The following is a 23,344-nucleotide window of genomic DNA, read 5'->3' as shown; positions in this document are numbered from 1 at the left end:
CCGAGCAGCAGAGGTGTTTAGTCATTCAGCCCAGAAGCGCGACAGCAAAGAGCAAGTGAAGCCTCATTACACCATGGAACCTTGGCAGGGCTGGACTGGGACAAAAAATCGGCCCGGGCATTTTGGCCCAGACTGGCCCACTATATAACACAACCGAACTTTGCACGCCCTTGAATATGTATACCAACTCCTATTAAAACCACTAATGCCATAAGTGAATAAGAGTTAACCGACGAAATAACTACTAAGTTGAACTATACTCCACAGTGATGAATCCTAAAGAAAGCTATAAGCTGGCCTCGCTCTGACTGCTTTTATCCCCAATTTCCCAGGAATATCCTGGTTGCTCTAGTCAGGCTGAAGAGATTAAAAGCAAAGCCTAAGAAACGGGCTCGTCCGGGATTTGAACCCGGGACCTCTCGCACCCTAAGCGAGAATCATACCCCTAGACCAACGAGCCAACACACACACATCCTTCCTGCTGCTGCCTGGCCGCAAACATTTCCGTTTGCAAGGCTTAAAGCACAAAGGTTTAATTAACTAGGAAATACGGTCTCTTTGCTTTGTGGCCATTGGAAACCGCGCTGCAGCACTTGCACACATGCTGTGGGATGGACACCTTCTCTCCACATCGTCGAGGGGAATTAGCTCAAATGGTAGAGCGCTTGCTTAGCATGCGAGAGGTAGCGGGATCGATGCCTCTCGCATGCTAAAAGAGAGGCATCGTACACTGCATGTACGCTGCATTCTCCACGTACAGAGTGTACAGTCCTTTTACACTCACTTCAAAGGGGCACTCCCTAGATGAGCTTTTGTCGAAAAGTTTTTTTCGGACGAGGTCCTGCGCACATTCCTGGCAAAAGCAGGTCCCACCGAGATTTGAACTCGGATCGCTGGATTCAGAGTCCAGAGTGCTAACCATTACACCATGGAACCTTGGCTTGGGTCGCTTTTTCCCACCGAGAAGTAGAGGTGTTTAGTCATTCAGCCCAGAAGCGCGACAGCAAAGAGCAAGTGAAGCCTCATTACACCATGGAACCTTGGCGTGGGTCGCTTTTTCCCACCGAGCAGCAGAGGTGTTTAGTCATTCAGCCCAGAAGCGCGACAGCAAAGAGCAAGTGAAGACTTTTCTTTTTAAGCCCATGTTTCCCCCGATCCCGACTGGGTTTTAGAGTGCCAGTTTCACCGCCACATCAGCAGTTGCGCATCAGCTCTGTTTTTTCCCGCCCTTCCGCAAAACAAGCTAAAAAGGTTCCACCGAGATTTGAACTCGGATCGCTGGATTCAAAGCCCAGAGTGCTAACCATTACACCATGGAACCACCACACGCTGGTTCCTGGCCGTCTGAGAGGCAGATAGCGATGTGGCTAGGTGGAATCAGGTTAACAGGAGGTGGCGTTTGGTCACTGGAGACCCTCGACCAAAAACACAGGGACCAGGTTGCTCTGCCGAAACCCGGGATCGAACCAGGGACCTTTAGATCTTCAGTCTAACGCTCTCCCAACTGAGCTATTTCGGCCAGGTCTACTGGCAAATGGTTTGTCCAGCAGCGATTTCTGGGAGACCGCCCGTCACTTTCGAGGTGAGCAGTGCTAAGGGTCCCAGAGAGCAAAAGTGTGGCCAGTACGGGGATCGAACCCGCGACCTTGGCGTTATTAGCACCACGCTCTAACCAACTGAGCTAACCGGCCCTGCTCTGACTGCTTTTATCCCCAATTTCCCAGGAATATCCTGGTTGCTCTAGTCAGGCTGCAGAGATTAAAAGCAAAGCCTAAGAAACGGGCTCGTCCGGGATTTGAACCCGGGACCTCTCGCACCCTAAGCGAGAATCATACCCCTAGACCAACGAGCCAACACACACACATTCTTCCTGCTGCTGCCTGGCCGCAAACATTTCCGTTTGCAAGGCTTAAAGCACAAAGGTTTAATTAACTAAACGGTAGCCAGTGCAAAGTTGCCGGCACAGAGGAAATACGGGTCCTCTGTGGCCATTGGAATCCGCGCTGCTGCACTTGCACACATGCTGTGCGATGGACACCTTCTCTCCACATTGTCGAGGGGAATTAGCTCAAATGGTAGAGCGCTCGCTGCGCAAAAGCAGGGGTCCAATCTTTGCGCCCCGCACGCAAGCGAAAAGGACGCAGAAAACGCGGAAAAACGCACAAATTTGCCCTGCAACAATATTCGGGCTATATTCCTGTACGTTATGGAAGAGTTTTAGTTACATGTGAAACAAGTCACACTCCGCGGGCTGGGCTCGAACCCCTGTTCTGCACGACTAGTGTGTGATCAACTGCGCATGCGCCTTCATTTGGTTATCAATGTGACATATCATTATATTGATTGATATTAATTGTGTATATTATAAAAAAAAAAAAAAACATATTACATGTTTATGGTTTAATAAAACTAATACAAATGTTTATTCAAATATGTGTTTTTTTGTGTGTGGGATTGATTGATGTGATTTATCTGATTTATTTTAGGACACTTCAAATGTTTTATACACACAAATGCACACAAATATCGAAATGTAATTTTTTTTATTAAAATGAATACACACAAATATTGAAATAAGTACACACACACGCATAAATATATGGACATACACACAATATATGTGTTATATACAATGTATACTCTATGAAAGAGTGGGTGGGCCCATGTACAGTTTGCACATTCCAGTCCCAAGGCAATTAAAAGCAGCACAATGAATAATAGTGTGCATAGTATTTATTTACTAAAACTACAAGACATTAATGAACAAAAATAAACAACTAACAATGTAGAAATAGAATAGAACATTCTGTAATATAAATAAAACAAACAAGACATTACAGAAAGATTGAGAGAAAAAAAAGAACATAACTGTAATTACACATAGATATTTATTTACAGGTATTTACAAACAATCTTTTTTCTGTGTTGGAAGATTTTTTATTATGGAGGTGGCTGTCCAGGTTTTTTCTGCTGGCGCTGTTCTACCAGCCACTCCTCTAAAGATTTGCCACCAGAGACACTGGGGCAAAACGTGGCACTGCCGAAGCGGCTGTGGCCGAACTCCTTGGTTTTGGGCTTGCCACACTTAGAGCATTTGTTATATGCCACTTCACGGACATATTTCCTTTTGTGGGCTCCACTGGCCTCCTCTTCTGCCCTGCGTCGTCTGTTCCTCTGAGTGAAGCGGGACACAGACACCGGGGCAGTGGGAGCAGGAGCCTCTCGCACGTCAGGAAACACTGGAGTTGGAGCCAGGAGAGGAGCAGCTGAAGCGCCACCTGCACCAGCTGCCAGCAGCGTGGGCGCAGTGTTCAATAAAATGAACTGGGGTAGTGGCACAGGAACTGGGGGTGGAGTAGGAGCTGCTGGGGTAATTGGCCTCACAATTGCAGCACTGGCAGGTCGTCTGCCCGGCCGTAGCTTAGGAGCCTGTCCCGCTCTGTTAGGAGGAAGGACAAACTCGTGCCGGGCCCCTGACGTGGAGGGAGCCTCATCCAGCTTTTCCCGCGGAGCAGGAAGCTGTGAGCTGGCCACAGCGATGCGGTCTTCTGCAGCAAGGCCCTGGGTAAGGACAGTCACTTCCTGGGTGTTTTCCCTTCGATTAAACCTGCAATCAAAAAATGTATTCATAATAAATAACTGCTATCCCTTTCTTTCAAATGTCAATGTAAAACCATGCTTACCACTGAGTGAGAGTCCTCTGATTCAGCATAAACAGCTGAAGTGACGTGGCCTCCATCAGAGTTTGGCAGTTCAGCACCAGGTCTCGGATGTGGTGGTAATCCGTGAGCACCTTAGTCCAACGAGGAAGACGGACTCCATCCTTCTTAGTTGGGGACTTGTGAAGTGCACACAGTTTGATACACATGGCCTCAACTAAGCGACTGGTGCTGGGCCACTGAGCTGGCCCCCCAGGATGACCAATCAGGCACCTCTTCACACTGTCCACACCCGGTGTCACTCCTGTGTTTTTTGGAGCCTTGAAGCGTCCGTGGGTCAGTTTGGGCTGGTGTCTGGGCTGATAGTGGATCTTCCTCTTGTCCCCATCAGGAAGAGTAGTCCACAGACGGATGACCTCTGTGACCTGCTGCTCGTCCAGGTAGAGTGCCTGACGGAGGGACACCAGGTACTCAGCCAGATCCTGCACCTTATCCCAGCCTGCAACGCCATCGGGTCCAAGAACAGGAGCCTGCAGGAAAGTATTACAATAACAATACACAGCATGTTAAATGTCAGAGTGTAAAAGCAAATAGAAACTAATAATGAGAAGCTTACTTACAGGAGCCTGGTCTGCAACACTGGACCCAGTTGATGTTGCAGGAGCAGAGGCAGCACTTGGCTGGACAGAAGGCTGTGGAGGAGACTGCAGAGGAGGCTGAGCAGGGCGCAGAGGAGGAGACTGCAGAGGAGGCTGAACAGTGTGCAGAGGAGGAGACTGCAGAGGAGGCTGAGCAGGGCGCAGAGGAGGAGACTGCAGAGGAGGCTGAACAGTGTGCAGAGGAGGAGACTGCAGAGGAGGCTGAGCAGGGCGCAGAGGAGGAGACTGCAGAGGAGGCTGAGCAGGGTGCAGAGGAGGAGACTGCAGAGGAGGCTGGGCAGGGCGCTGCAGTCCTGTGGGTGGCTGTAGTGAGGATGGTCCTGGTGCAGAGGGACAGGGGTTAAAGGCCTGCGGGCCGCTGCTGTGGACTGGGACAGGCTCAATGGGGTCATAGAGGACTGGCACTGTGAGGTCCTCAGGTTCCTCCTCAACAAAGCCTTCGTCCTGCACCACCTCATCAGTCATCTGCTCCACCAGCCGATCCTCCTCTTCTGGGTTATCCATAACAGTCAGGGATTTCCCAGACTGACTGTACAGATACTCCATACCCAGCAGCTCCCCTGCAAAAGAACACACATACAAAGCACATTCACATTATTATAGCTGTAGTGGCTATTTGTCCATAACAAACTGAAACAAAAAAAACAATCAAACTTTTCAAACTTTGATCGTTTGTAGGCTTGACGCAGTTTAACAGATCAAAAAATTAAAATAATAAACAAGAAGATAATAAGCATAAATGCAAAATAAAGCAAATTCACTTTAGCAAAAGAAAGCAAAGAAATAAGGCTATTTCTGTCGTACAAACAGTCAAATTAAGCCTAAATTAAACAAAGTACAAATAACTCCAACAATAGTTGAATTATTTGAAATACAATATAAAAAATGTACACTCATACACCTGTATAATGTATAATCTTTTGTTTGAGTTAACATGAATAATTCTCACCTGTGTAAGCCCCTGGAGGCTGGTAGCGATCATCCAGGGACATCTTCAGCACTTTGCGGCTGAGCCGGTCCATTGCCTCCCTCTCAACGCTACTGTAGGTCCTCAGGTCAGTCTTTCCCCTCACTGCTTCATCCATCCGGTCCTGGTTCCAGCGCATCAGGCCTTCCAGGAGATAGGCCTGGAAATGCGCATCACTGGCACTGGTCCCTACAGGTCAAATAAAGTCAAATATATGTTATCTATGTATTCAGTACGGCAGAATAGGTTATAAAAGTTTAAAGTTTTTTGCAGGTTATAAAAGTTATAACCTACCTGGGATGAAGCGATTTAAATGGAGGTGGAAAGACTCCAAGGAGGTGGAGCCACGAGCACAGCGATAGCAGCTGAGCTCCACACCACCCTTCTTCAGTGTGTCTGTCTTCTGGTACAGAGGGAAGCCCTCTGGGTCCTGAATACAGGCGATGTGCCTCTGCTGGTCTATCCAGACCTGTTGGATTCGCTCGTGGTCCAGCAGTGGTACACCCAGAGTGTCCCTCCCCTTCTCACTGTCCATCTCATCAATGAGCGCCTTGATCCTCCAGGTGGTCTCCTCCACTCCTCTGGTCCGCTTGCGACAGTGCAGTGCCAACTCCTTCCTGGTGATCAGCTTATCCAGAGCCTTCTCTGAGACTGGACCAGCTCCTCTGGCCTGTAACTCCCCCTGTTTGGCCAACCGTAGAGCAGCGACATCATCTGGATCCAGCTCAAAGATGCACCTGGAAAGCCGAGCCATGAAGGTGCCGTAAAGCTGATGAGCCTCCGTGATGACACCTGCTGCAAAGCGCCGCATGAAGTGCCAAATGTCTAGGCGCACTTGGAGCTCATCCCACTCTATGAACATGGCTCTGACCTGCGACTGTCTGTGTGCGTGTGGGCTGCAGCAGTCTCTGTCCACATACATGACGGCGGGTGGTGCCACTCCCGCCTCCCTGTACCTCTTCATGAGACCCACCGCCATGGGCCACAATCCATGCCCCTCTGCCGCTGTGAGGACTGACACCAACACCTGGCCGTGCTCATTGCCTACATTAGTGCACCAACCAGCAGTGTTGGCAGCAGCGCCGGCCAGTTTTTTGGTGACCTATGTAAAAAAAAAAAAACAGTAGAATAAACAAATTTCAGAAAAATTTAAGATAATAACAATTATTATTACTCAAACTTGACTTTTTATACCTTTTTGGTGGAGTCCATCTTGAGGACAGAGCCAAAGACTGAGGTTATTTTGGCCTTGACCTCAGGTAGCCGCGAGAGGACGTCCCTGGCATACACAGACAACAGCCACTTGGGTTTGGGGATGGGTGGGAGGGGCGGGGGCGCAGAAAAGAGTGGAGGCTCAACGATGGAGGAGTCTGTGAAGGGCTCACAGACAGTGAGGTACTCCAGCGTCCGCTGTGACCACGCTGATGTGTGTTGCTCCTGCAGCTTTTTGTGAAGCTGTGTGACACTGTTGCCCCGGGTCCTCTCCCGCATCATTATGACTACACGGTAGTCACACGAGTACCTACAGACAGTCAAATAATTCTGTTCAGTGCCACATCTTATTATTTCAATGTTAATATCAGTAAATCAACGTATTTGATTTTATACAGTACAACAAATTACAGTGCATTGCTCTAAATATGAATGTGTTCTACCTGTATGTCAGAATGGCGGGGAATTTTCTGCGGTGTCCCATGTCGAGCTGTCCCAGGATGTCTTCAGACCAGGCTGGATACTTCTTCTTGCACCCTTTGCACTCCAGATACTCTGTGGCCATGTCATACCACCCGTCTATGTCCAGGACCTTGCGCACAGTGCGATAAAGGCCAGCAGCTGTCAGCTTGTGGTTATTGCAGGCTGGCTGGACACAGACAAGTGGAATGGACCACATCTTCAGCGGCATCCAGAGGAACAGAGGGCGGCAGAAGAAGATATCAGGAGAAGTAGGGGGCTGGGTGAAGACGGTCGGGGGCTGGGGAGGGTACCACCAGAAGTTGGGATGTGGCGTAAGCTCAGGCTTCCCTGTTTTTATGTTGGCCCTGAACAGAGTCTTCCTGATCCAGTCCTGCTGGAAAGATGGGAGTTGCTCTTTCCAGTGAACAGGAAGCTCTGCAGGCGACTGGGACACCTGGCCAGGGGTCCACAATGCTGGAGGAGCAGGATAAGGGGCAGGAGCAGGGGCAGTAGCACGAGCGGGGGCAGGAGCAGGGCCTCTCGAGCCTGCAGTGGCTGGAGCGTAAAAAAACACAACAAAATTATCTTATTGTTTTAGACTTTCACTGCATGACTTTCTCAGCTCTGCTGGACAGCTACTGCGATTACAAGGTTTACTGCAAAGCATGTATGATTAGTAGAGAGACGACATGATGATGAAAAGATGGAAGGAAGCAGTGAAAATCATCCTGTTTTTCATCCAAGCACCATTAGAAGAAATACAAGAAGAAAAAAAGATGGGATCAGCCAAGTGTGAAGCGAAGCAGACCAAACACTACAACAGCCACTTATTCCAAGGGGAGTGGGGGAAGTGTGAGATGACAAGAATGAGCTTTAGTCAGTGATTACGATAAAAAATGAAATCAAACCTTTTACATACACCTTTAAATTCTCTTTTTTCCTTTGAGGATGTTCACTCAAAGAGTGAATGTAGATTGACACCTGAGAAGTGCCATTCCTCTGTGTTGTGAAATAAAATAATATGATATGTCATTTAAAAAATACTGTTTTGTTTTATTTGTAATTGTTTGTAAAATATTGTTTAAGATTTACATACCTTGAGGAAGTTGTTCCTCAGCTTGCGAGGCTACAGTTGCCATCTCCACGTCATCTTCCTCCTCAAAAAAATCCGTAGCAGCAGAGTCTGTAAAATAACATAAAACACTAAGCACATGTCACCAACACACTTGTATGCGTTAAGTGATACTCACCACATGTAAAGAGCTGTCTCCGGGCTGCGGACTCAGACGCAGGAGGTACACGTGGTCCTGCAGCTGTTGAACACGTATTTTCGTTAGACATATATACTGCATAATATATACTGTAATGATTTTAAAGCTTGCAAATCACTTACAGGTTTTGGCTGGAGACAAAATCTTTTGTGCCAGCTGTGAAGCAGATAAATGCTTCCCCCGCGCCAACAGGGCCTTCACATTGGTCGCCAGCAGTGGCCTGTTCTGAGTGGCAGTAGGTCGAGGAGGAACAGACACAGTGGCAGTGGGCACAGCAGCAGTGAGGGCAGATGCAGCGGGCACAGTGGTGGTGGGCACGTGGGCTGGAGCCTGCCTCTTCAGCACGTATGCTTTGAAAAGGGCCATATTGGTGTTAGGCCTGGCCTTTGCCTTCTTCAGGTAGGTGATGAGAGCCTGGGCCTCCTTGCTTGGGTCCTCATACACCTCCTTCATTGACCTACCCTTAAAATCCCCAAACTCCACCATCAGACATCCAGAGTCTCCTGTCCTCTGGGCCTCCTGCAGCATGGCCTGTTTTTTCTGATACACCTCCACAGCCTCGCCTACCTCCCTGATCTGCGAGGTGTATCTGAGGAACAGGTGTTTGTTGGCCGACAGCGGGTTGTCCCTCTCCTCCTCCCCCAAAATGCTGCTGACCAGATAGCAGGCATACCCCAGTGAGTTCTCCAGCAGCCACAGAAACCTCTGACCCTGGTGTTTCCCAAACTGGATCTTGCAGTGAGCCAGAACCAGGAACTGGTCTGCAGGATTCCCTCCATTCTGCCTCACAAAGGCAGTGGCCTCAGCCAGGACCTCCTCCTTACACCTGGCCCTCCCTGCCAACACGATCTCCCTCCTATTGGCCTCCTCAGTTGGCCCCATTAGGAGTCGACCCTCAAGAGTTCTTCGTAAAACCGGGTATGCATACATAATCTGAAAGGACACAGGCATAAACAGAACGTTACATAGCTGTCATATTCCAACTGAAAGTATTTTACTACAGCATTTGTTTTTTATGTAATTAATTATTATAATATTATAATAATTAATGATTATTATTATTATGAGCATAAGCATTATTGTTTTTTTATACAACTGTGAATCACTTTGAATTGCCTTGTGTACAAATTGTAAATAGTGTGATGAACTTATTAATAAGAAAATAAATAACACTTCTTGGTACAATCTTGCTGGTATCATGCCATGCTTAAATCGTTTTGTTTTGTTTAGCTTTTGTGGCAGAGATTACTAAGAAACACCAAATATAACATAAAGGCATTTATTACAATTCATAATAATATGATCATCAAACAGATCTAAAACTTAAAATGGTATATCAAATCGTTTTGGTATTTCTTTTATAACATAGTTGAGAATCATTTGTTGAAACAAAAAAAAACTTGTCTTTAAATATGTATAACATAGTATTTAAAAAGATAACATAAATATGTATACTGGTGTATAACATAGTATAGTATAACATATATGAATTAAACTTTTTTTTTAAAGGTTTTAGTAAAAATGTTCTTGTGCTCAAAATAATGTAATGAATGACACAAAAAAAAAAACTAAATTAACAACAACAACAACAAAATGGTTTAAGGAGGATATAGCTTAATTAGCGGTCGGCTAATTATCTTGACAGTAGTGACATGTTTTTTACTGTATATCATGGTAAAGTTGCAGGTTCACATGTACAGAAGAAAACATGTGCTATTACACGCTAGCTAGCTTTATTGGCATGTTTAATTGTCTAAAAACACACACTGTTTATGAATAAATAATGATCGATTATACAGTCGTGAAGAATAGACTTACCTGTTGCAAAGATTGCAAAGATGACGATAATAATAGCGGTCGCCGATTGGTCAAAAGTAAGCCACAGGGAGCAGAGCCAGGAGAGAAACGCGATTGGTCAAAAGTAAGCCCCAGGAGAGAAACGCGATTGGTCAAAAGTAAGCCACAGGAGAGAAACGCGATTGGTCAAAAGTAAGCCACAGGAGAGAACGCGATTGGTCAAAAGTAAGCCACAGCAGAGAAACGCGATTGGCTCACGTGGGCTTACTTTGGGCTTACTTTGGCTCAATCGGTAGGAAGCAGTAGGCGCAAGCGAGAGGTAGCGGGATCGATGCCCGCATTCTCCATGCGGTGTACAGGCCTTTTACACTCACTTCAAAGTGGCACTCCCTAGATGAGCTTTTGAGGATCAGCGCTGTCGAAACGTTTTTTTTCGGACGAGGTCCTGCACACATTCCTGGCAAAAGCAGGTCCCACCGAGATTTGAACTCGGATCGCTGGATTCAGAGTCCAGAGTGCTAACCATTACACCATGGAACCTTGGCGTGGGTCGCTTTTTCCCACCGAGCAGCAGAGGTGTTTAGTCATTCAGCCCAGAAGCGCGACAGCAAAGAGCAAGTGAAGCCTTTTCTTTTTAAGCCCATGTTTCCCCCGATCCCGACTGGGTTTTAGAGTGCCAGTTTCACCGCCACATCAGCAGTTGCGCATCAGCTCTGTTTTTTCCCGCCCTTTTGCAAAACAAGCTAAAAAGGTTCCACCGAGATTTGAACTCGGATCGCTGGATTCAAAGCCCAGAGTGCTAACCATTACACCATGGAACCACCACACGCTGGTCCCTGGCCGTCTGAGAGGCAGATAGCGATGTGGCTAGGTGGAATCAGGTTAACAGGAGGTGGCGTTTGGTCACTGGAGACCCTCGACCAAAAACACAGGGACCAGGTTGCTCTGCCGAAACCCGGGATCGAACCAGGGACCTTTAGTCTAACGCTCTCCCAACTGAGCTATTTCGGCCAGGTGTACTGGCAAACGGTTTGTCCAGCAGGGATTTCTGGGAGACCGCCCGTCACTTTCGAGGTGAGCAGTGCTAAGGGTCCCAGAGAGCAAAAGTGTGGCCAGTACGGGGATCGAACCCGCGACCTTGGCGTTATTAGCACCACGCTCTAACCAACTGAGCTAACCGGCCCTGCTCTGACTGCTTTTATCCCCAATTTCCCAGGAATATCCTGGTTGCTCTAGTCAGGCTGCAGAGATTAAAAGCAAAGCCTAAGAAACGGGCTCGTCCGGGATTTGAACCCGGGACCTCTCGCACCCTAAGTGAGAATCATACCCCTAGACCAACGAGCCAACACACACACATCCTTCCTGCTGCTGCCTGGCCGCAAACATTTCCGTTTGCAAGGCTTAAAGCACAAAGGTTTAATTAACTAGGAAATACGGTCTCTTTGCTTTGTGGCCATTGGAAACCGCGCTGCAGAACTTGCACACATGCTGTGCGATGGACACCTTCTCTCCACATCGTAGAGGGGAATTAGCTCAAATGGTAGAGCGCTCGCTTAGCATGCGAGAGGTAGCGGGATCGATGCCTCTCGCATGCTAAGCGAGAGGCATCGTACACTGCATGTACACTGCATTCTCCACGAGGTGTACAGTCCTTTTACACTCACTTCAAAGGGGCACTCCCTAGATGAGCTTTTGAGGATCAGCGCTGTCGAAAAGTTTTTTCCGGACGAGGTCCTGCACACATTCATGGCAAAAGCAGGTCCCACCGAGATTTGAGAGCGGATCGCTGGATTCAGAGTCCAGAGTGCTAACCATTACACCATGGAACCTTGGCTTGGGTCGCTTTTTCCCACCGAGCAGCAGAGCTGTTTAGTCATTCAGCCCAGAAGCGCGACAGCAAAGAGCAAGTGAAGCCTCATTACATGGAACCTTGGCGTGGGTCGCTTTTTCCCACCGAGCAGCAAAGGTGTTTAGTCATTCAGCCCAGAAGCGCGACAGCAAAGAGCAAGTGAAGCCTTTTCTTTTTAAGCCACTGTTTCCCCCGATCCCGACTGGGTTTTAGAGTGCCAGTTTCACCGCCACATCAGCAGTTGCGCATCAGCTCTGTTTTTTCCCGCCCTTCCGCAAAACAAGCTAAAAAGGTTCCACCGAGATTTGAACTCAGATCGCTGGATTCAAAGCCCAGAGTGCTAACCATTACACCATGGAACCACCACACGCTGGTCCCTGGCCGTCTGAGAGGCAGATAGTGATGTGGCTAGGTGGAATCAGGTTAACAGGAGGTGGCGTTTGGTCACTGGAGACCCTCGACCAAAGACACAGGGACCAGGATGCTCTACCGAAACCCAGGATCAAACCAGGGACTTTTAGATCTTCAGTCTAACGCTCTCCCAACTGAACAATTTCGGCCAGGTCTACTGACAAACGGTTTGTCCAGCAGGGATTTCTGGGAGACCGCCCGTCACTTTCGAGGTGAGCAGTGCTAAGGGTCCCAGAGAGCAAAAGTGTGGCCAGTACGGGGATCGAACCCGCGACCTTAGCGTTATTAGCACCACGCTCTAACCAACTGAGCTAACCGGCCCTGCTCTGACTGCTTTTATCCCCAATTTCCCAGGAATATCCTGGTTGCTCTAGTCAGGCTGAAGAGATTAAAAGCAAAGCCTAAGAAACGGGCTCGTCCGGGATTTGAACCCGGGACCTCTCGCACCCTAAGCGAGAATCATACCCCTAGACCAACGAGCCAACACACACACATCCTTCCTGCTGCTGCCTGGCCGCAAACATTTCCGTTTGCAAGGCTTAAAGCACAAAGGTTTAATTAACTAAACGGTAGCCAGTGCAAAGTTGCCGGCAGAGAGGAAATACGGTTCCTCTGTGGCCATTGGAATCCGCGCTGCTGCACTTGCACAGATGCTGTGCGATGGACACCTTCTCTCCACATTGTCGAGGGGAATTAGCTCAAATGGTAGAGCGCTCGCTTAGCATGCGAGAGGTAGCGGGATCGATGCCCGCATTCTCCATGCGGTGTACAGGCCTTTTACACTCACTTCAAAGTGGCACTCCCTAGATGAGCTTTTGAGGATCAGCGCTGTCGAAACGTTTTTTTTCGGACGAGGTCCTGCACACATTCCTGGCAAAAGCAGGTTCCACCGAGATTTGAACTCGGATCGCTGGATTCAGAGTCCAGAGTGCTAACCATTACACCATGGAACCTTGGCGTGGGTCGCTTTTTCCCACCGAGCAGCAGAGGTGTTTAGTCATTCAGCCCAGAAGCGCGACAGCAAAGAGCAAGTGAAGCCTCATTACACCATGGAACCTTGGCAGGGCTGGACTGGGACAAAAAATCGGCCCGGGCATTTTGGCCCAGACTGGCCCACTATATAACACAACCGAACTTTGCACGCCCTTGAATATGTATACCAACTCCTATTAAAACCACTAATGCCATAAGTGAATAAGAGTTAACCGACGAAATAACTACTAAGTTGAACTATACTCCACAGTGATGAATCCTAAAGAAAGCTATAAGCTGGCCTCGCTCTGACTGCTTTTATCCCCAATTTCCCAGGAATATCCTGGTTGCTCTAGTCAGGCTGAAGAGATTAAAAGCAAAGCCTAAGAAACGGGCTCGTCCGGGATTTGAACCCGGGACCTCTCGCACCCTAAGCGAGAATCATACCCCTAGACCAACGAGCCAACACACACACATCCTTCCTGCTGCTGCCTGGCCGCAAACATTTCCGTTTGCAAGGCTTAAAGCACAAAGGTTTAATTAACTAGGAAATACGGTCTCTTTGCTTTGTGGCCATTGGAAACCGCGCTGCAGCACTTGCACACATGCTGTGGGATGGACACCTTCTCTCCACATCGTCGAGGGGAATTAGCTCAAATGGTAGAGCGCTTGCTTAGCATGCGAGAGGTAGCGGGATCGATGCCTCTCGCATGCTAAAAGAGAGGCATCGTACACTGCATGTACGCTGCATTCTCCACGTACAGAGTGTACAGTCCTTTTACACTCACTTCAAAGGGGCACTCCCTAGATGAGCTTTTGTCGAAAAGTTTTTTTCGGACGAGGTCCTGCGCACATTCCTGGCAAAAGCAGGTCCCACCGAGATTTGAACTCGGATCGCTGGATTCAGAGTCCAGAGTGCTAACCATTACACCATGGAACCTTGGCTTGGGTCGCTTTTTCCCACCGAGAAGTAGAGGTGTTTAGTCATTCAGCCCAGAAGCGCGACAGCAAAGAGCAAGTGAAGCCTCATTACACCATGGAACCTTGGCGTGGGTCGCTTTTTCCCACCGAGCAGCAGAGGTGTTTAGTCATTCAGCCCAGAAGCGCGACAGCAAAGAGCAAGTGAAGACTTTTCTTTTTAAGCCCATGTTTCCCCCGATCCCGACTGGGTTTTAGAGTGCCAGTTTCACCGCCACATCAGCAGTTGCGCATCAGCTCTGTTTTTTCCCGCCCTTCCGCAAAACAAGCTAAAAAGGTTCCACCGAGATTTGAACTCGGATCGCTGGATTCAAAGCCCAGAGTGCTAACCATTACACCATGGAACCACCACACGCTGGTTCCTGGCCGTCTGAGAGGCAGATAGCGATGTGGCTAGGTGGAATCAGGTTAACAGGAGGTGGCGTTTGGTCACTGGAGACCCTCGACCAAAAACACAGGGACCAGGTTGCTCTGCCGAAACCCGGGATCGAACCAGGGACCTTTAGATCTTCAGTCTAACGCTCTCCCAACTGAGCTATTTCGGCCAGGTCTACTGGCAAATGGTTTGTCCAGCAGCGATTTCTGGGAGACCGCCCGTCACTTTCGAGGTGAGCAGTGCTAAGGGTCCCAGAGAGCAAAAGTGTGGCCAGTACGGGGATCGAACCCGCGACCTTGGCGTTATTAGCACCACGCTCTAACCAACTGAGCTAACCGGCCCTGCTCTGACTGCTTTTATCCCCAATTTCCCAGGAATATCCTGGTTGCTCTAGTCAGGCTGCAGAGATTAAAAGCAAAGCCTAAGAAACGGGCTCGTCCGGGATTTGAACCCGGGACCTCTCGCACCCTAAGCGAGAATCATACCCCTAGACCAACGAGCCAACACACACACATTCTTCCTGCTGCTGCCTGGCCGCAAACATTTCCGTTTGCAAGGCTTAAAGCACAAAGGTTTAATTAACTAAACGGTAGCCAGTGCAAAGTTGCCGGCACAGAGGAAATACGGGTCCTCTGTGGCCATTGGAATCCGCGCTGCTGCACTTGCACACATGCTGTGTGATGGACACCTTCTCTCCACATTGTCGAGGGGAATTAGCTCAAATGGTAGAGCGCTCGCTGCGCAAAAGCAGGGGTCCAATCTTTGCGCCCCGCACGCAAGCGAAAAGGACGCAGAAAACGCGAAAAAACGCACAAATTTGCCCTGCAACAATATTCGGGCTATATTCCTGTACGTTATGGAAGAGTTTTAGTTACATGTGAAACAAGTCACACTCCGCGGGCTGGGCTCGAACCCCTGTTCTGCACGACTAGTGTGTGATCAACTGCGCATGCGCCTTCATTTGGTTATCAATGTGACATATCATTATATTGATTGATATTAATTGTGTATATTATTTAAAAAAAAAAACATATTACATGTTTATGGTTTAATAAAACTAATACAAATGTTTATTCAAATATGTGTTTTTTTTGTGTGTGGGATTGATTGATGTGATTTATCTGATTTATTTTAGGACACTTCAAATGTTTTATACACACAAATGCACACAAATATCGAAATGTAATTTTTTTTATTAAAATGAATACACACAAATATTGAAATAAGTACACACACACGCATAAATATATGGACATACACACAATATATGTGTTATTTACAATGTATACTCTATGAAAGAGTGGGTGGGCCCATGTACAGTTTGCACATTCCAGTCCCAAGGCAATTAAAAGCAGCACAATGAATAATAGTGTGAACAGTATTTATTTACTAAAACTACAAGACATTAATGAACAAAAATAAACAACTAACAATGTAGAAATAGAATAGAACATTCTGTAATATAAATAAAACAAACAAGACATTACAGAAAGATTGAGAGAGAAAAAAGAACATAACTGTAATTACACATAGATATTTATTTACAGGTATTTACAAACAATCTTTTTTCTGTGTTGAAAGATTTTTTATTATGGAGGTGGCTGTCCAGGTTTTTTCTGCTGGCGCTGTTCTACCAGCCACTCCTCTAAAGATTTGCCACCAGAGACACTGGGGCAAAACGTGGCACTGCCGAAGCGGCTGTGGCCGAACTCCTTGGTTTTGGGCTTGCCACACTTAGAGCATTTGTTATATGCCACTTCACGGACATATTTCCTTTTGTGGGCTCCACTGGCCTCCTCTTCTGCCCTGCGTCGTCTGTTCCTCTGAGTGAAGCGGGACACAGACACCGGGGCAGTGGGAGCAGGAGCCTCTCGCACGTCAGGAAACACTGGAGTTGGAGCCAGGAGAGGAGCAGCTGAAGCGCCACCTGCACCAGCTGCCAGCAGCGTGGGCGCAGTGTTCAATAAAATGAACTGGGGTAGTGGCACAGGAACTGGGGGAGGAGTAGGAGCTGCTGGGGTAATTGGCCTCACAATTGCAGCACTGGCAGGTCGTCTGCCCGGCCGTAGCTTAGGAGCCTGTCCCGCTCTGTTAGGAGGAAGGACAAACTCGTGCCGGGCCCCTGATGTGGAGGGAGCCTCATCCAGCTTTTCCCGCGGAGCAGGAAGCTGTGAGCTGGCCACAGCGATGCGGTCTTCTGCAGCAAGGCCCTGGGTAAGGACAGTCACTTCCTGGGTGTTCTCCCTTCGATTAAACCTGCAATCAAAAAATGTATTCATAATAAATAACTGCTATCCCTTTCTTTCAAATGTCAATGTAAAACCATGCTTACCACTGAGTGAGAGTCCTCTGATTCAGCATAAACAGCTGAAGTGACGTGGCCTCCATCAGAGTTTGGCAGTTCAGCACCAGGTCTCGGATGTGGTGGTAATCCGTGAGCACCTTAGTCCAACGAGGAAGACGGACTCCATCCTTCTTAGTTGGGGACTTGTGAAGTGCACACAGTTTGATACACATGGCCTCAACTAAGCGACTGGTGCTGGGCCACTGAGCTGGCCCCCCAGGATGACCAATCAGGCACCTCTTCACACTGTCCACACCCGGTGTCACTCCTGTGTTTTTTGGAGCCTTGAAGCGTCCGTGGGTCAGTTTGGGCTGGTGTCTGGGCTGATAGTGGATCTTCCTCTTGTCCCCATCAGGAAGAGTAGTCCACAGACGGATGACCTCTGTGACCTGCTGCTCGTCCAGGTAGAGTGCCTGACGGAGGGACACCAGGTACTCAGCCAGATCCTGCACCTTATCCCAGCCTGCAACGCCATCGGGTCCAAGAACAGGAGCCTGCAGGAAAGTATTACAATAACAATACACAGCATGTTAAATGTCAGAGTGTAAAAGCAAATAGAAACTAATAATGAGAAGCTTACTTACAGGAGCCTGGTCTGCAACACTGGACCCAGTTGATGTTGCAGGAGCAGAGGCAGCACTTGGCTGGACAGAAGGCTGTGGAGGAGACTGCAGAGGAGGCTGAGCAGGGCGCAGAGGAGGAGACTGCAGAGGAGGCTGAGCAGGGTGCAGAGGAGGAGACTGCAGAGGAGGCTGGGCAGGGCGCTGCAGTCCTGTGGGTGGCTGTAGTGAGGATGGTCCTGGTGCAGAGGGACAGGGGTTGAAGGCCTGGGGGCCGCTGCTGTGGACTGGGACAGGCTCAATGGGGTCATAGAGGACTGGCACTGTGAGGTCCTCAGGTTCCTCCTCAACAAAGCCTTCGTCCTGCACCACCTCATCAGTCATCTGCTCCACCAGCCGATCCTCCTCTTCTGGGTTATCCATAACAGTCAGGGATTTCCCAGACTGACTGTACAGATACTCCATACCCAGCAGCTCCCCTGCAAAAGAACACACATACAAAGCACATTCACATTATTATAGCTATAGTGGCTATTTGTCCATAACAAACTGAAACAAAAAAAACAATCAAACTTTTCAAACTTTGATCGTTTGTAGGCTTGACGCAGTTTAACAGATCAAAAAATTAAAATAATAAACAAGAAGATAATAAGCATAAATGCAAAATAAAGCAAATTCACTTTAGCAAAAGAAAACAAAGAAATAAGGCTATTTCTGTCGTACAAACAGTCAAATTAAGCCTAAATTAAACAAAGTACAAATAACTCCAACAATAGTTGAATTATTTAAAATACAATATAAAAAATTTACACTCATACACCTGTATAATGTATAATCTTTTGTTTGAGTTAACATGAATAATTCTCACCTGTGTAAGCCCCTGGAGGCTGGTAGCGATCATCCAGGGACATCTTCAGCACTTTGCGGCTGAGCCGGTCCATTGCCTCCCTCTCAACGCTACTGTAGGTCCTCAGGTCAGTCTTTCCCCTCACTGCTTCATCCATCCGGTCCTGGTTCCAGCGCATCAGGCCTTCCAGGAGATAGGCCTGGAAATGCGCATCACTGGCACTGGTCCCTACAGGTCAAATAAAGTCAAATATATGTTATCTATGTATTCAGTACGGCAGAATAGGTTATAAAAGTTTAAAGTTTTTTGCAGGTTATAAAAGTTATAACCTACCTGGGATGAAGCGATTTAAATGGAGGTGGAAAGACTCCAAGGAGGTGGAGCCACGAGCACAGCGATAGCAGCTGAGCTCCACACCACCCTTCTTCAGTGTGTCTGTCTTCTGGTACAGAGGGAAGCCCTCTGGGTCCTGAATACAGGCGATGTGCCTCTGCTGGTCTATCCAGACCTGTTGGATTCGCTCGTGGTCCAGCAGTGGTACACCCAGAGTGTCCCTCCCCTTCTCACTGTCCATCTCATCAATGAGCGCCTTGATCCTCCAGGTGGTCTCCTCCACTCCTCTGGTCCGCTTGCGACAGTGCAGTGCCAACTCCTTCCTGGTGATCAGCTTATCCAGAGCCTTCTCTGAGACTGGACCAGCTCCTCTGGCCTGTAACTCCCCCTGTTTGGCCAACCGTAGAGCAGCGACATCATCTGGATCCAGCTCAAAGATGCACCTGGAAAGCCGAGCCATGAAGGTGCCGTAAAGCTGATGAGCCTCCGTGATGACACCTGCTGCAAAGCGCCGCATGAAGTGCCAAATATCTAGGCGCACTTGGAGCTCATCCCACTCTATGAACATGGCTCTGACCTGCGACTGTCTGTGTGCGTGTGGGCTGCAGCAGTCTCTGTCCACATACATGACGGCGGGTGGTGCCACTCCCGCCTCCCTGTACCTCTTCATGAGACCCACCGCCATGGGCCACAATCCATGCCCCTCTGCCGCTGTGAGGACTGACACCAACACCTGGCCGTGCTCATTGCCTACATTAGTGCACCAACCAGCAGTGTTGGCAGCAGCGCCGGCCAGTTTTTTGGTGACCTATGTAAAAAAAAAAAACAGTAGAATAAACAAATTTCAGAAAAATTTAAGATAATAACAATTATTATTACTCAAACTTGACTTTTTATACCTTTTTGGTGGAGTCCATCTTGAGGACAGAGCCAAAGACTGAGGTTATTTTGGCCTTGACCTCAGGTAGCCGCGAGAGGACGTCCCTGGCATACACAGACAACAGCCACTTGGGTTTGGGGATGGGTGGGAGGGGCGGGGGCGCAGAAAAGAGTGGAGGCTCAACGATGGAGGAGTCTGTGAAGGGCTCACAGACAGTGAGGTACTCCAGCGTCCGCTGTGACCACGCTGATGTGTGTTGCTCCTGCAGCTTTTTGTGAAGCTGTGTGACACTGTTGCCCCGGGTCCTCTCCCGCATCATTATGACTACACGGTAGTCACACGAGTACCTACAGACAGTCAAATAATTCTGTTCAGTGCCACATCTTATTATTTCAATGTTAATATCAGTAAATCAACGTATTTGATTTTATACAGTACAACAAATTACAGTGCATTGCTCTAAATATGAATGTGTTCTACCTGTATGTCAGAATGGCGGGGAATTTTCTGCGGTGTCCCATGTCGAGCTGTCCCAGGATGTCTTCAGACCAGGCTGGATACTTCTTCTTGCACCCTTTGCACTCCAGATACTCTGTGGCCATGTCATACCACCCGTCTATGTCCAGGACCTTGCGCACAGTGCGATAAAGGCCAGCAGCTGTCAGCTTGTGGTTATTGCAGGCTGGCTGGACACAGACAAGTGGAATGGACCACATCTTCAGCGGCATCCAGAGGAACAGAGGGCGGCAGAAGAAGATATCAGGAGAAGTAGGGGGCTGGGTGAAGACGGTCGGGGGCTGGGGAGGGTACCACCAGAAGTTGGGATGTGGCGTCAGCTCAGGCTTCCCTGTTTTTATGTTGGCCCTGAACAGAGTCTTCCTGATCCAGTCCTGCTGGAAAGATGGGAGTTGCTCTTTCCAGTGAACAGGAAGCTCTGCAGGCGACTGGGACACCTGGCCAGGGGTCCACAATGCTGGAGGAGCAGGATAAGGGGCAGGAGCAGGGGCAGTAGCACGAGCCGGGGCAGGAGCAGGGCCTCTCGAGCCTGCAGTGGCTGGAGCGTAAAAAAACACAACAAAATTATCTTATTGTTTTAGACTTTCACTGCATGACTTTCTCAGCTCTGCTGGACAGCTACTGCGATTACAAGGTTTACTGCAAAGCATGTATGATTAGTAGAGAGACGACATGATGATGAAAAGATGGAAGGAAGCAGTGAAAATCATCCTGTTTTTCATCCAAGCACCATTAGAAGAAATACAAGAAGAAAAAAAGATGGGATCAGCCAAGTGTGAAGCGAAGCAGACCAAACACTACAACAGCCACTTATTCCAAGGGGAGTGGGGGAAGTGTGAGATGACAAGAATGAGCTTTAGTCAGTGATTACGATAAAAAATGAAATCAAACCTTTTACATACACCTTTAAATTCTCTTTTTTCCTTTGAGGATGTTCACTCAAAGAGTGAATGTAGATTGACACCTGAGAAGTGCCATTCCTCTGTGTTGTGAAATAAAATAATATGATATGTCATTTAAAAAATACTGTTTTGTTTTATTTGTAATTGTTTGTAAAATATTGTTTAAGATTTACATACCTTGAGGAAGTTGTTCCTCAGCTTGCGAGGCTACAGTTGCCATCTCCACGTCATCTTCCTCCTCAAAAAAATCCGTAGCAGCAGAGTCTGTAAAATAACATAAAACACTAAGCACATGTCACCAACACACTTGTATGCGTTAAGTGATACTCACCACATGTAAAGAGCTGTCTCCGGGCTGCGGACTCAGACGCAGGAGGTACACGTGGTCCTGCAGCTGTTTAACACGTATTTTCGTTAGACATATATACTGCATAATATATACTGTAATGATTTTAAAGCTTGCAAATCACTTACAGGTTTTGGCTGGAGACAAAATCTTTTGTGCCAGCTGTGAAGCAGATAAATGCTTCCCCCGCGCCAACAGGGCCTTCACATTGGTCGCCAGCAGTGGCCTGTTCTGAGTGGCAGTAGGTCGAGGAGGAACAGACACAGTGGCAGTGGGCACAGCAGCAGTGAGGGCAGATGCAGCGGGCACAGTGGTGGTGGGCACGTGGGCTGGAGCCTGCCTCTTCAGCACGTATGCTTTGAAAAGGGCCATATTGGTGTTAGGCCTGGCCTTTGCCTTCTTCAGGTAGGTGATGAGAGCCTGGGCCTCCTTGCTTGGGTCCTCATACACCTCCTTCATTGACCTACCCTTAAAATCCCCAAACTCCACCATCAGACATCCAGAGTCTCCTGTCCTCTGGGCCTCCTGCAGCATGGCCTGTTTTTTCTGATACACCTCCACAGCCTCGCCTACCTCCCTGATCTGCGAGGTGTATCTGAGGAACAGGTGTTTGTTGGCCGACAGCGGGTTGTCCCTCTCCTCCTCCCCCAAAATGCTGCTGACCAGATAGCAGGCATACCCCAGTGAGTTCTCCAGCAGCCACAGAAACCTCTGACCCTGGTGTTTCCCAAACTGGATCTTGCAGTGAGCCAGAACCAGGAACTGGTCTGCAGGATTCCCTCCATTCTGCCTCACAAAGGCAGTGGCCTCAGCCAGGACCTCCTCCTTACACCTGGCCCTCCCTGCCAACACGATCTCCCTCCTATTGGCCTCCTCAGTTGGCCCCATTAGGAGTCGACCCTCAAGAGTTCTTCGTAAAACCGGGTATGCATACATAATCTGAAAGGACACAGGCATAAACAGAACGTTACATAGCTGTCATATTCCAACTGAAAGTATTTTACTACAGCATTTGTTTTTTATGTAATTAATTATTATAATATTATAATAATTAATGATTATTATTATTATGAGCATAAGCATTATTGTTTTTTTATACAACTGTGAATCACTTTGAATTGCCTTGTGTACAAATTGTAAATAGTGTGATGAACTTATTAATAAGAAAATAAATAACACTTCTTGGTACAATCTTGCTGGTATCATGCCATGCTTAAATCGTTTTGTTTTGTTTAGCTTTTGTGGCAGAGATTACTAAGAAACACCAAATATAACATAAAGGCATTTATTACAATTCATAATAATATGATCATCAAACAGATCTAAAACTTAAAATGGTATATCAAATCGTTTTGGTATTTCTTTTATAACATAGTTGAGAATCATTTGTTGAAACAAAAAAAAACTTGTCTTTAAATATGTATAACATAGTATTTAAAAAGATAACATAAATATGTATACTGGTGTATAACATAGTATAGTATAACATATATGAATTAAACTTTTTTTTTAAAGGTTTTAGTAAAAATGTTCTTGTGCTCAAAATAATGTAATGAATGACACAAAAAAAAAAACTAAATTAACAACAACAACAACAAAATGGTTTAAGGAGGATATAGCTTAATTAGCGGTCGGCTAATTATCTTGACAGTAGTGACATGTTTTTTACTGTATATCATGGTAAAGTTGCAGGTTCACATGTACAGAAGAAAACATGTGCTATTACACGCTAGCTAGCTTTATTGGCATGTTTAATTGTCTAAAAACACACACTGTTTATGAATAAATAATGATCGATTATACAGTCGTGAAGAATAGACTTACCTGTTGCAAAGATTGCAAAGATGACGATAATAATAGCGGTCGCCGATTGGTCAAAAGTAAGCCACAGGGAGCAGAGCCAGGAGAGAAACGCGATTGGTCAAAAGTAAGCCCCAGGAGAGAAACGCGATTGGTCAAAAGTAAGCCACAGGAGAGAAACGCGATTGGTCAAAAGTAAGCCA

General features: G+C 47.5%; 1 protein-coding gene and 20 non-coding genes across 21 annotated transcripts; 1 reads left to right on the top strand and 20 right to left on the bottom strand.

The window, feature by feature from the left end:
* Positions 1-388: 388 nt before the first annotated feature.
* trnap-agg (transfer RNA proline (anticodon AGG)) lies at positions 389-460 on the bottom strand. The gene has a single exon. It is a non-coding gene; the product is annotated as a tRNA-Pro (tRNA).
* A 404-nt stretch (positions 461-864) lies between these two features.
* On the bottom strand, positions 865-936 carry trnaq-cug (transfer RNA glutamine (anticodon CUG)). The gene has a single exon. It is a non-coding gene; the product is annotated as a tRNA-Gln (tRNA).
* A 313-nt stretch (positions 937-1,249) lies between these two features.
* trnaq-uug (transfer RNA glutamine (anticodon UUG)) lies at positions 1,250-1,321 on the bottom strand. The gene has a single exon. It is a non-coding gene; the product is annotated as a tRNA-Gln (tRNA).
* A 125-nt stretch (positions 1,322-1,446) lies between these two features.
* On the bottom strand, positions 1,447-1,519 carry trnaf-gaa (transfer RNA phenylalanine (anticodon GAA)). The gene has a single exon. It is a non-coding gene; the product is annotated as a tRNA-Phe (tRNA).
* Positions 1,520-1,617: 98 nt separating this feature from the next.
* On the bottom strand, positions 1,618-1,691 carry trnai-aau (transfer RNA isoleucine (anticodon AAU)). Its single transcript has one exon. It is a non-coding gene; the product is annotated as a tRNA-Ile (tRNA).
* An 89-nt stretch (positions 1,692-1,780) lies between these two features.
* Positions 1,781-1,852, bottom strand: trnap-agg (transfer RNA proline (anticodon AGG)). The gene has a single exon. It is a non-coding gene; the product is annotated as a tRNA-Pro (tRNA).
* An 8,643-nt stretch (positions 1,853-10,495) lies between these two features.
* Positions 10,496-10,567, bottom strand: trnaq-cug (transfer RNA glutamine (anticodon CUG)). The gene has a single exon. It is a non-coding gene; the product is annotated as a tRNA-Gln (tRNA).
* Positions 10,568-10,776: 209 nt separating this feature from the next.
* trnaq-uug (transfer RNA glutamine (anticodon UUG)) lies at positions 10,777-10,848 on the bottom strand. Its single transcript has one exon. It is a non-coding gene; the product is annotated as a tRNA-Gln (tRNA).
* Positions 10,849-11,136: 288 nt separating this feature from the next.
* trnai-aau (transfer RNA isoleucine (anticodon AAU)) lies at positions 11,137-11,210 on the bottom strand. The gene has a single exon. It is a non-coding gene; the product is annotated as a tRNA-Ile (tRNA).
* Positions 11,211-12,166: 956 nt separating this feature from the next.
* trnaq-uug (transfer RNA glutamine (anticodon UUG)) lies at positions 12,167-12,238 on the bottom strand. The gene has a single exon. It is a non-coding gene; the product is annotated as a tRNA-Gln (tRNA).
* Positions 12,239-12,534: 296 nt separating this feature from the next.
* On the bottom strand, positions 12,535-12,608 carry trnai-aau (transfer RNA isoleucine (anticodon AAU)). The gene has a single exon. It is a non-coding gene; the product is annotated as a tRNA-Ile (tRNA).
* Positions 12,609-12,697: 89 nt separating this feature from the next.
* Positions 12,698-12,769, bottom strand: trnap-agg (transfer RNA proline (anticodon AGG)). The gene has a single exon. It is a non-coding gene; the product is annotated as a tRNA-Pro (tRNA).
* Positions 12,770-12,974: 205 nt separating this feature from the next.
* Positions 12,975-13,047, top strand: trnaa-agc (transfer RNA alanine (anticodon AGC)). Its single transcript has one exon. It is a non-coding gene; the product is annotated as a tRNA-Ala (tRNA).
* A 121-nt stretch (positions 13,048-13,168) lies between these two features.
* On the bottom strand, positions 13,169-13,240 carry trnaq-cug (transfer RNA glutamine (anticodon CUG)). Its single transcript has one exon. It is a non-coding gene; the product is annotated as a tRNA-Gln (tRNA).
* Positions 13,241-13,651: 411 nt separating this feature from the next.
* On the bottom strand, positions 13,652-13,723 carry trnap-agg (transfer RNA proline (anticodon AGG)). The gene has a single exon. It is a non-coding gene; the product is annotated as a tRNA-Pro (tRNA).
* Positions 13,724-14,127: 404 nt separating this feature from the next.
* Positions 14,128-14,199, bottom strand: trnaq-cug (transfer RNA glutamine (anticodon CUG)). The gene has a single exon. It is a non-coding gene; the product is annotated as a tRNA-Gln (tRNA).
* Positions 14,200-14,512: 313 nt separating this feature from the next.
* On the bottom strand, positions 14,513-14,584 carry trnaq-uug (transfer RNA glutamine (anticodon UUG)). The gene has a single exon. It is a non-coding gene; the product is annotated as a tRNA-Gln (tRNA).
* Positions 14,585-14,709: 125 nt separating this feature from the next.
* On the bottom strand, positions 14,710-14,782 carry trnaf-gaa (transfer RNA phenylalanine (anticodon GAA)). Its single transcript has one exon. It is a non-coding gene; the product is annotated as a tRNA-Phe (tRNA).
* A 98-nt stretch (positions 14,783-14,880) lies between these two features.
* On the bottom strand, positions 14,881-14,954 carry trnai-aau (transfer RNA isoleucine (anticodon AAU)). Its single transcript has one exon. It is a non-coding gene; the product is annotated as a tRNA-Ile (tRNA).
* Positions 14,955-15,043: 89 nt separating this feature from the next.
* On the bottom strand, positions 15,044-15,115 carry trnap-agg (transfer RNA proline (anticodon AGG)). Its single transcript has one exon. It is a non-coding gene; the product is annotated as a tRNA-Pro (tRNA).
* A 1,823-nt stretch (positions 15,116-16,938) lies between these two features.
* LOC130092470 (uncharacterized) lies at positions 16,939-17,998 on the bottom strand. The gene is made up of 2 exons (XM_056260326.1): positions 17,542-17,998; positions 16,939-17,451 (listed from the first exon to the last, which is right to left on the bottom strand). The coding sequence occupies exons 1-2, from the start codon at positions 17,980-17,982 to the stop codon at positions 16,942-16,944; spliced, it is 951 nt and encodes a 316-aa protein (XP_056116301.1). The 5' UTR covers positions 17,983-17,998; the 3' UTR covers positions 16,939-16,941.
* Between the last annotated feature and the right edge of the window lie 5,346 nt (positions 17,999-23,344).

Source organism: Rhinichthys klamathensis, unplaced genomic scaffold (assembly GCF_029890125.1).
Source record: "Rhinichthys klamathensis goyatoka isolate OS25496 unplaced genomic scaffold, OSU_Roscu_1.1 h1tg000176l_1, whole genome shotgun sequence".
Lineage (NCBI taxonomy): Eukaryota > Metazoa > Chordata > Actinopteri > Cypriniformes > Leuciscidae > Rhinichthys > Rhinichthys klamathensis.
This window is presented reverse-complemented; position numbering and strand designations above follow the sequence as displayed.